This window comes from Barbatula barbatula (assembly GCF_947034865.1).
Source record: "Barbatula barbatula genome assembly, chromosome: 12".
In the NCBI taxonomy this organism is placed as follows: domain Eukaryota; kingdom Metazoa; phylum Chordata; class Actinopteri; order Cypriniformes; family Nemacheilidae; genus Barbatula; species Barbatula barbatula.
The window spans coordinates 16316084-16325586 of NC_136775.1; the positions used below are offsets into that span (position 1 = coordinate 16316084).

General features: G+C 37.0%; 1 protein-coding gene across 1 annotated transcript; it reads right to left on the bottom strand.

The window, feature by feature from the left end:
- Positions 1 to 2161: 2161 nt before the first annotated feature.
- Positions 2162 to 9158, bottom strand: entpd3 (ectonucleoside triphosphate diphosphohydrolase 3). The gene is made up of 10 exons (XM_079470439.1): positions 9016 to 9158; positions 8153 to 8275; positions 7360 to 7477; positions 6636 to 6795; positions 5891 to 6050; positions 5491 to 5718; positions 4498 to 4770; positions 4101 to 4211; positions 3875 to 4012; positions 2162 to 3033 (listed from the first exon to the last, which is right to left on the bottom strand). The coding sequence occupies exons 1-10, from the start codon at positions 9070 to 9072 to the stop codon at positions 2842 to 2844; spliced, it is 1560 nt and encodes a 519-aa protein (XP_079326565.1). The 5' UTR covers positions 9073 to 9158; the 3' UTR covers positions 2162 to 2841.
- Positions 9159 to 9503: the final 345 nt, after the last annotated feature.

Sequence of the window (9503 nt, forward strand, 5' to 3'; positions counted from 1 at the left end):
CTGTTTTTTATCTTATAGTGCCTTATTATTTTGCGTTGGTTGGCAGAAGAATATGGGCAGAGCTTGCAGGTCCACTTCCTACGAGTCACAAGATGCTCTGTTGAACTAGCCCAAATCTGAAGAAAAAGAAAAGTCAAAGTTAGACTAGTATATATTTACTTTTTGAGTTAGTGCATATATAACAGCTAAAGGGCTGTATGTAATGTAATATTGTCCTGTAGCTCAGTGGTAAGAGCATTGTGTTAACAATACAAGGTTGTGGGTGTGATCCCAGGGGATGGCAGATACCCATGTATAAATTTATAGAATAATGCAATGTAAGTCGCTTTGGATAAAAGCGTCTGCCAAATGCATAAATGTAAATGTCTGCTGCACAGTATTGTCCTTTTGCTCAATTTCAGCCTTTTCAAACGGTTTAAATAAATATTTCGATAAACTCAAAGAGCTACCAATTTTTGCCTTCTGCCAGGAGTAGGCAAACAACATTGGATCACATAAAGTACAAGCGTTTTGTTATGAAAGTATGACTGCTTCGGGAGTGCCTTTAGTTTTACTAAATGAGCAAATCTCATTCATATCCTGCGTTCTCTTGTGGTTTACGGAGCTATAAATGATTCGCTGAAATCTTATATTCGCTAGTGACTGAATAGTTTTACCTGTTCAAACGAGTCATTCGTATCACATATGCATGTGCATTTATACTGGCGAACACGTTGTGAACAGTATAATTCAATGAAACAACTGCACATTATGAAACGTTACAACGATGTACAGCACGTTTTACAATTTCAAGAAAATGAACGTACTTTGATGAAAAGGAATTCACCTAAACTGCCGTGAAACAAAGCTACTTCTAGCTCTTGTTCTGCGACTCTTCAGCGCCTCACTGGTGCTGATAAAGAAACAGCGCCTCCATTGTGGCGCAACTACAGTTACAAATGACAGTCTGTCTGTTGATCGTCCCGAAATCATTTTCGTAAGAGTGTGAGACGGAGGCGGCTTCTTATTTTTTATGCAGTAAAACCGTGGATGACATATTTCAATAACAGGATGCCACGACCGTAAAATAACAGTGAGCATACACAAAGAAGCAAAACGATGAAGGCACTTCACGGAACTCTGCTCGTTAACTTACTTGGCGAGGACAAGCGCATTTGTCAAACCCTGGAACATGTTCAGCGTTCTGTATACCTTAACAGTGACTTTTACAAATACTATCTGGATATACATTTTCCTCAAGAACTCATATAGAAGTCAGCCACGGCGCATGGTCACCTGTGTTCTGTGTTGTGGTGAAGGCTCCGCGGGGTTTTTGCAGGGGCCGCTGACTGAGAAGATGTCCTCGTTATGATGACCTCATAAAATCACAAACAAATTGGCGAAAATGAAATACAAAGTTTTGTTCACTTCTCTTCTCTTCACTGTAACTAATATATATATATATATATATATATATATATAGCCTACTGCAGGTGGCCACAACTGAATAAAAAATTAGGGGAACTAATTAACTAGTAAAATAATAGCTTATTCGTAAAACTAGGAACATACATGTGCAGGGTTCTGTAAACACCTTAACGGGAACTTTCACAAATAACAAGATATAAATTTGCACTTACCACGAAAAACCCTTGACCGAAAAAATGGAAGCTTCTCGTCAGTTATAGAGCGTTGTCGCCTGTGATCCGTGTGTATTTTTGATAGGGTTTCCTGACGCAATTATGCAGGGGTGAACGGTGAGTGACGCGCGCGGCTGACATGCTCGGTGGGCGGGGTTTCCATGCCACTCAGACAACTGAGAAATCTTTGTTGAATAAACTAGTCTGATTAAACGGATTAGTTGGACACAGGTAAACTTAATATCTTAAGTACACTCAGCATTTTAGTTGAATATACTTAGGAAAATAAGTTGAGTCAACTTAATCCTCAAATCCTTTTTTACAGTGTGTGCATCTGTCATCACTATTATTACTTCATCTGAGAAACAACTGCCTTTAGATAAATGTTTCTTATGCCTTTAGAAAAAAAACAAGAATGAAACATTCTAACAACATTTTTACCTTTTCTTGTGTTACTCAAACCTCAGATGGCTTTCTTTATTCTTTTAAAAGCAACACACGGATGTTGTTTTGGTTTTTGTCATTATAATGGCAGTGAATAACGCTCTTCTCCAAAAGTAGCCACAAAGTTCACTTTAGTCAAACATTTCAGCTAATATGTACTGTATATATTTGAACAGATGGTCCTTTATGTTATGATATTTTTATATTTGTTAGTGTATGAGCTTTAATGGGAAAAAAATCAACAGTTTACACTACACTGTCAATTAACAACCATAACATTTATTAGGAGTACAATGACAGATTTCATTCAAAGACAATGTGTTCTGAAGAGCACATGCAGAAATACAATTTGTATTAGATATGAAGGCATGATGCAGTGCAGTGAGACAAACATTACAGCACACAAACAACGTCACGGCCATTCTAGATATTGTTTCTAAGATAAAACAGTTAACTCCATAGTTTTCATTCAAATTCACATTAAAGGCTTGAATACCTGTGCACTCCCTCTTAAAGTTCGGGTACTTTTTACATTTATTACACATCTCTTTAAAAAGCCAACGCGCCGAAAAACATTCAGGTATTTTTTTAAACCTCTGCAATGCTGGACCTTCAAAACAGTGCCTTCGGGCCCCAAAATTAAAGATCCATCTCTAGCAGGTTCATCTTCAGCAAAACATCAGGATCTCACGTGACTTGCAAAACCTGCAAATGCGGGACACACAAGTCCTTCAGACGAGATCTCAGTAAAGAAGAAGCAGAGGTCAGGTTACAAACTTCAGTAACAGTAGCGTGCCAGTGCGATGACAATGTACGTGAGGGTGATAATGGTCAGAGCCGAGAACGCGAGGATCAGTCCCGTGAAGAGAACGTTGTCTATGGGTAGCTTGAGGATTTTCCCTTCTGCTGGAATCATGTTGGAAAGTGTGAGCATGTAGCCCAGGGACCAGGCTATGCTGGTCTTATTCACCTGTGAAACACAGCAAGTCATAAACACAGGAGATTGTAAATCTTATCCTTTGCCAAAATCCCTGTGTCAGCTTAATCCCAATGAACAAATTTATGTACTTCAGGTGAAGTTAAGTTTTCAAAATATAATAGACTTTTGCGGGTTCACTTGTAAAATATTTGAACAAATCATTAAGTAATCTTAGCCTCATTTCTTTCCTGTTATACATTTGTATTACGTAAATTGAGCATTGGCATTTCTATCACAACGGCCTGCAGTTCCTTCAAGAGCCGCTAGGGGTTGTAGCGGTCTTTATTGGCAAAACTGATTTACAGTAAGATAGAGAAGAATTTCATGGCAGCAATTTATTGTAAACTGGCAGATTCACATCTGTGCAGTTGTTTATAAATCTGTTAACTCCCTAAATAAGTCAGATGTAAGTAAAAAACTTATTTTTAACTCTCTCTCTCTCTCTCCTTATCAAAACATATCTTCTTTCTTTTTAGCTGTTGAAAATTGCTGGTGAAGTATGTTTTGAAGCATGGCGGCCGGTTTGAGCTGGTTTAAGCTGGTCCCATATTGGTGATAGACGCTTTAAATGCAACAACATAAAGAAACTGTTGGAGAAAGTGTCCCTCCAGATTATTTCTGAAAACAAGCTTAATAAATAACAAGTAAATAACATTAGCTAGCAAGTTCAAAGTATGTCTAGTTCGTATTATTTTGGGTTACCAGTAGAAGAAATGTTACTTGGCTAAAATTAAATCCGACAAAGTTACACAACCCATTCAACAATTTAATAATAATAATTAAATGAATAGACGATAAATATCTCATGTGTAACACGGACAACGTGATGTACCTCTTTCTGAAAATTGAGACTTTTCCAGTTGACAGCGTTGAACTTGTATCCGTCTGCAAGGATAGTGTGCACATAGTTTGCTGAGAAGCAATAGGACTTCACATGTATGTCGTCCTTGCCCCCGTGCTTTTCTTTTAGCTAAAAAAGAAAAGCTGTTTTTTCACACACCCACAATAAATGTAAAACAATAAAGCTTTAAGTCATGTTACAGATGGTTGACACTCACAGTTTTCCAGTTGTTTGAGCAGAGCTCCTTCATTTTGACATTGAATGTCTCCATACTCTGTGAACCCGTCACATTAAGCGACAAGGCAGCCCAGTAGAACCCTGCATAAGCCTGAACACAATAACAAATTCGTTTGTAAAAAAAGATCTGCCAAGATCTAACCATTATTAAGGGTGCAATGTGTGATATTAAGGAGGATCTATTTAAGAAAATGCAATATAATATACATTACTATGTCTTCAGAGGTGTATAAAGCTCATACATACACATTGCCAATTAGAGGACTGAGTGACAATTGGTTACCTTACCACTACTGCTAAATTTTACAAACTGGACCTTTAAGATCGCCCCAGAATTTGACTTAAACCTTCAAGACATTAGACAGTATAGCACCTACCATGAAGTCTCCACTGACTTGTGGTTGAGAAACTCCATCAAGAGAACAGTTTTCACCTTCCTGGCAGGACGTCAGGTCAAAACTGCTCCTGACCAGGACTTTGCACTGTTCTGCGTTACTCTGTCCATAGAAAGTGATGTCTCGTGTGGGGGTGTACTTCGAAGTTGTTTGGTTCTTTGTGCACTCGCTGCCAAAAATCTCTTCTGCACGCTTAGTGATGTTGTAGCCAGTAGGATAACATGGATTCTTAACATTAGACCAGTTACTGGATTCCTGAAAAGAGAAACGTCTGTTAGACGCAATGATGCTAATGATCCATCGTGTCGCAGAATTTTAATCAATTACTGTTGGATGAAATATAAGAGTTTCGCTGCCAGTGTAAACTCAGCCAGATCATGGACTGCAATTATTGACACCGTTAATGATCATCTTAAGTCTAGACGTCACTGTAAATGAGTTTGACTGTAATTAACTGACTGAAAAACTCTGAAGCAGAAAAGACATCCAGTAAGCAATTTTCTTGTCATATGTTAACCTAAAAGCAAATCAAAGAAAAATCCTAATGTAATCCATCCCTCCATTTCAACCCTCCATTAAATTACTGATGACAATGTAGCCTGTAAAAGCATTGACGTGGCTTGTTTGGGGCAATATTAAGCATAAGTAAAGGGTTTAAATGCATCTCTCAGCATCAGCAGTAATGGGTTTTATAAGACAGGTTTTACAGCATTTTGTCTCCACATACTTACAGAGGGTTTTAAACGGAGATGGAGAAGCTATCATTTTTTTTATAAAAAGCACAGACACACACAAAATTCATGCATGATTTTTATTATTATTAATTATCTAGATTTATTTATTCATGTATTTGTGTATTTATTTTAAGGTTTCAATGGAAACAAATGGGATCAATGTTAATATGCGTTAATAATGTTAATATAAAGCAGGAACATATTAAAGATTATTGCGATTGAAAACATGATTGTGATGTACCTTTGAAAGTTTGGCCAAAACTCTCTTCTCAGCTTCATTTTTCCCATAGCAGAGAAAACTGTGTGTGTAGATGTTGTATTCGTAGCCATAGAGTGACACCTTGATAATGTCTTCTCCTTCAGCATCATCTGGGATGGCAAAGGCAATTTGGGTGGAGGCTCCACCCAAATCCAACGAACCAACGGTCTTAGCTCCGTGAGGGTGTACCCAGGCATCCCATAGAGTTTTCTATAAAACAGACTAAAGTTAAATATTTTAAATGTTTCAGTTACGCTCCATCATTGAGCTATAGTCTGTTTGCCACAAAACTGGAAGAAAAGTTCAATCTGTGATAAAAAAAGATATGAGAGATCTCAAAATCTCGATCACTATGAGTAATAAAAGCAGTCAGAGGACTGACCTCGAGAAAGTTACCCATCAGGTAGTTGACGGTGATCCAGCCGTAAAGACCTTCTTCCAGCCCCGACATGATGGAAGCATTACGGAAGTTGAAAGGATAACTCATGAGGGTGTTTTTCAATTCTGTCAGGATAGATTTGGACCTTTCTGGATTTTTTTGTCTTGAGCAAAAACAAAATTTTGACTTACACTACCGTTCACAAGTCACTTTACTCTTAGAAATGAAGTTGCTAATTTCAGTATAACATTCAAGCAAAGGGTTATGGGTTTGTAGGATCAAGAGAACCACTTCATAATATTTAAATGGTAGGTTGCCAATATGAATCGGGCCGTAGTTTTTTTTATCCAATGCAAAATTATTTTTAATCATCTGACTCTCATTCAATGTTGTCTGAGCTTTATCTCTTAATGTCATAGTTAATGGCTTCACCATTCATTTTTAAAAGTAATATATTTACATTTACATTTAGTCATTTAGCAGACGCTTTTATCCAAAGCGACTTACAAAGAGTTCAGGGAGCAATAAGCGATATGTCATAAAAGAGCAATAGAACATTAGGTGCTTCCTGTATTTGAAGAGTTTGGTACCAAAATGAGATAACTCAGTTTTGATTCAAATTTAGAAAAGCACGTGTTTTAATGTGACAGTTCGCTGTATTGCATGATTTTTGAAAAAAAAATTGAGTCATCTCATTTTGGATCCAAACTCTTCATTCATAGAGTGACCATGAGGAACAGTTTCTTACTGTAGAAGTCTCATTCCTGCTGTTGCTCCGAGGAACACAGGCGTCTGACTGTGCTGTTTGGATGGAATGGCCATGGTCATCTCTGACATGCACAACTTAAAACTGCCCCACATCGCCTTGTCCTTTGCAAGGTCTATACGTAGTTCTGAAATTCCATCACCTTTAAAAGACATAATTCAATTATACACATACACATTTTGGGTTAAATTATTATTATTTTATCATTTTTTTCCCTTCTTGCCATGGTATTGCAAATAGTGCAATTTCTGTCCCTCACTTATTTATTAAATGGTTGTCATTTAAAAACAAATAAAATGCAGAACATGGCTAAATAGAAAATGTTTGGGTACTAAAATAAGCATACGACTAAAAATGGCTAATTTTGCTTCAGGTACCAGATTGTGTCAAAATAATGACATTGTTAGATACAGATAAGGTTAAGATGCTCAAGGTATCTGAGGTGGAAAAGTCAAATCACAATGTATTTCTGGGGTGGAGGGGTACAGACTTTATGCTTTAACAACTACTTTTAATGCGAAGATATTTTCATATTAGAATAAAGTTAAAACGGTTAGTTTTGGTCCTTCGTGTGTGCCCATGTGTAGCTGTAATGAAAAGTACATAATAGCTGGACAGTAAAGTCATAAAATCACATTCATTGAAAGGTGCCACCAATATCTCTGGGCTGCCATGTCCGGATAGTTTTAAGTTGATAGATTTGTACCTTTAACCTGACACTTCTTTGTCTGGGTCACAACTCCAGTGTTGTTTTCTTTCTCAGCAGGCCACTGGTAGAGATATATAGTTGTCCTGGAGGAGCCTGCATCCAATACAATACCATACTGCAGGGAATGAAGATAAGATGAACATGATTTACTCTTCAAAGAAAGATTGTGGTCAAACGCTGGGTATCACAAAGTAATTAAGAGCTTATTCATTTATACTGGCTGCAAGATTCATGTAGTGAATGGCAATTTGTCATGGTATGGGACATTATTGACAGAGGCACTCAAGAACAGACTTGTATAGCTGCCTGACGCTCTTAACCAAACAAGCAAAATAAAAAACATACTTCCTTTGGGAAAATATCGGAGGATTGACTTTATGAGTCATCAAACGGATCAGGTATTTTAAGGTTTTAAGAATGGCTTTCTGGAGAAAGATACAGCATTGTATTAAACAATTCCATCAATGATGATCATCGCGTGATATCCTTTCAGGATAAAGAGAAAACAGATAACTGTTAAACCTGTTGGCTGGTCATGTAAGCAGCAGTTTGAGAAAATATAAGAAAAGGTAAGAAAAATCCAAGTCTAAAATTAGCAATAGAGCCTGGATTTAAATATGAAAAATCCCTTAAAAAATTCTCCACTCTCTTTAAATATCTGGGTTTACTCTGAAATGTATAGGCACAGAAATGAAAATCGTCCCCGAAACCACATTGGGGAGTCATCTTTGGGGAAAATCATCATAGTGTATATAATATATATATTATTATATTGTACAAATAATGTTACCTTCAGTCCAGGGGAGAGGTGAGTCTTCTTTTGAGTTTGTACAACTGCTATACTAATGATTACCGCTATACTGGCCAGCAGAAAGAATGCGGCCAAAGCTATTGCCACTTTTGACATCATCACCTATAAACAAAAAACACCAAACAAACCAAATCAGAATCACTGCAAACTTCAGATTAAAGTTTCACAAACTACTTTTTTAAAATCTATAATGTATATTGGTGCTTTAAACCCTGAAACCAATTCGTTGATCTGAGGAACCTGTAATGAATGATCAGACACTTTCTGTTGTCCAGAGCTTAAATATTCCATGTTAAAAGCAAACAGGTACACTGACATGTACAGACACATCTGTCGCCTTTGCACAATTTTTTGGAAGGTTTAATACACTGCCAAACCCACTGTCATTCATGGAATATGAATCTCCAGTGAAAATACGTCTATTACAAACCCGGTCAGTCTAATGCGATTTTCTGTTTTTGCAATAATTGATTGGCAGAACCCAAATTATGTTCAACAAAAATGGATCAAATGCATAATAGTGTAATACAGTCTAGACGGAAAACCTTTCAGACCAATTTAATAAAATAATCAGTTCAAAAAATTTAACTACACTGACAAATCAATACAATTGTGCAGAAATTAATTATTAATAATCAATAATTTACACAAATTCAAATTTGTTTCATGCAAAAAATCATCACAAAAAAGACTCGGAGAGCTAAAATCAAATACTAAATGCATCAAACATTCATGCACGTGGCCAAGCGCCACAGTTCAATGGGGTAAAATTCATGCACTGAAGTTTAAAGGTTCGTTGGCTTACCCCTCTGCGTGTAAAGTTTAAAGGTTCGTTGGCTTACCCCTCTGCGTGTAGCTGCTGTAAGGTTGTTTGAAGACTGAGACTCCTTATGGATCATTCTGTACTGACATGTGATAGCGTGAGAGGTTGAGTTGCGTGAAGTCGTGTGTGTGTGTGTGTGTCTATGTTTGTGAGTGGATAAGCATCCCGAAGAGACAGCAGGGGAGGGGCTTTTTATTTAATTTCATTTGAAGCTCCTCCCATTCAATTAAGGTCACAGCCCACCCAATCACATTTTCATGGATGTGAATAATGCAATGAGACTTTATTCATCTTTATGAAAACAGATGAATAACGTGCACAATAGCTCACCTACTGCTATGCCTCCAAACATATTTCCAGAGAAAAGTGTGTTGTGTCTTCTCTATTCAATTCGATTTAGTCAAACCGAAGAATGTGTAGTTGAGTTACCCTAATAAAGCTTATTACTCTTTGGGCATCATTTAATTGTTATGCACTACTTTAATCAATTATATCCCTTATGTTAAA

What these genes read in the sequence shown, in the direction of transcription:
- entpd3 (XM_079470439.1), bottom strand. Translation starts at nt 9,072, where the DNA reads ATGATCCATAAGGAGTCTCAGTCTTCAAACAACCTTACAGCAGCTACA. An exon ending in AAAGAAGTGTCAGGTTAAAG is followed by an intron (nt 6,796 to 7,359) that starts GTACAAATCTAT and finishes TGTCTTTTAAAG; the next exon opens with GTGATGGAATTTCAGAACTA. An exon ending in GTCTCAATTTTCAGAAAGAG is followed by an intron (nt 3,034 to 3,874) that starts GTACATCACGTT and finishes TGTGTTTCACAG; the next exon opens with GTGAATAAGACCAGCATAGC.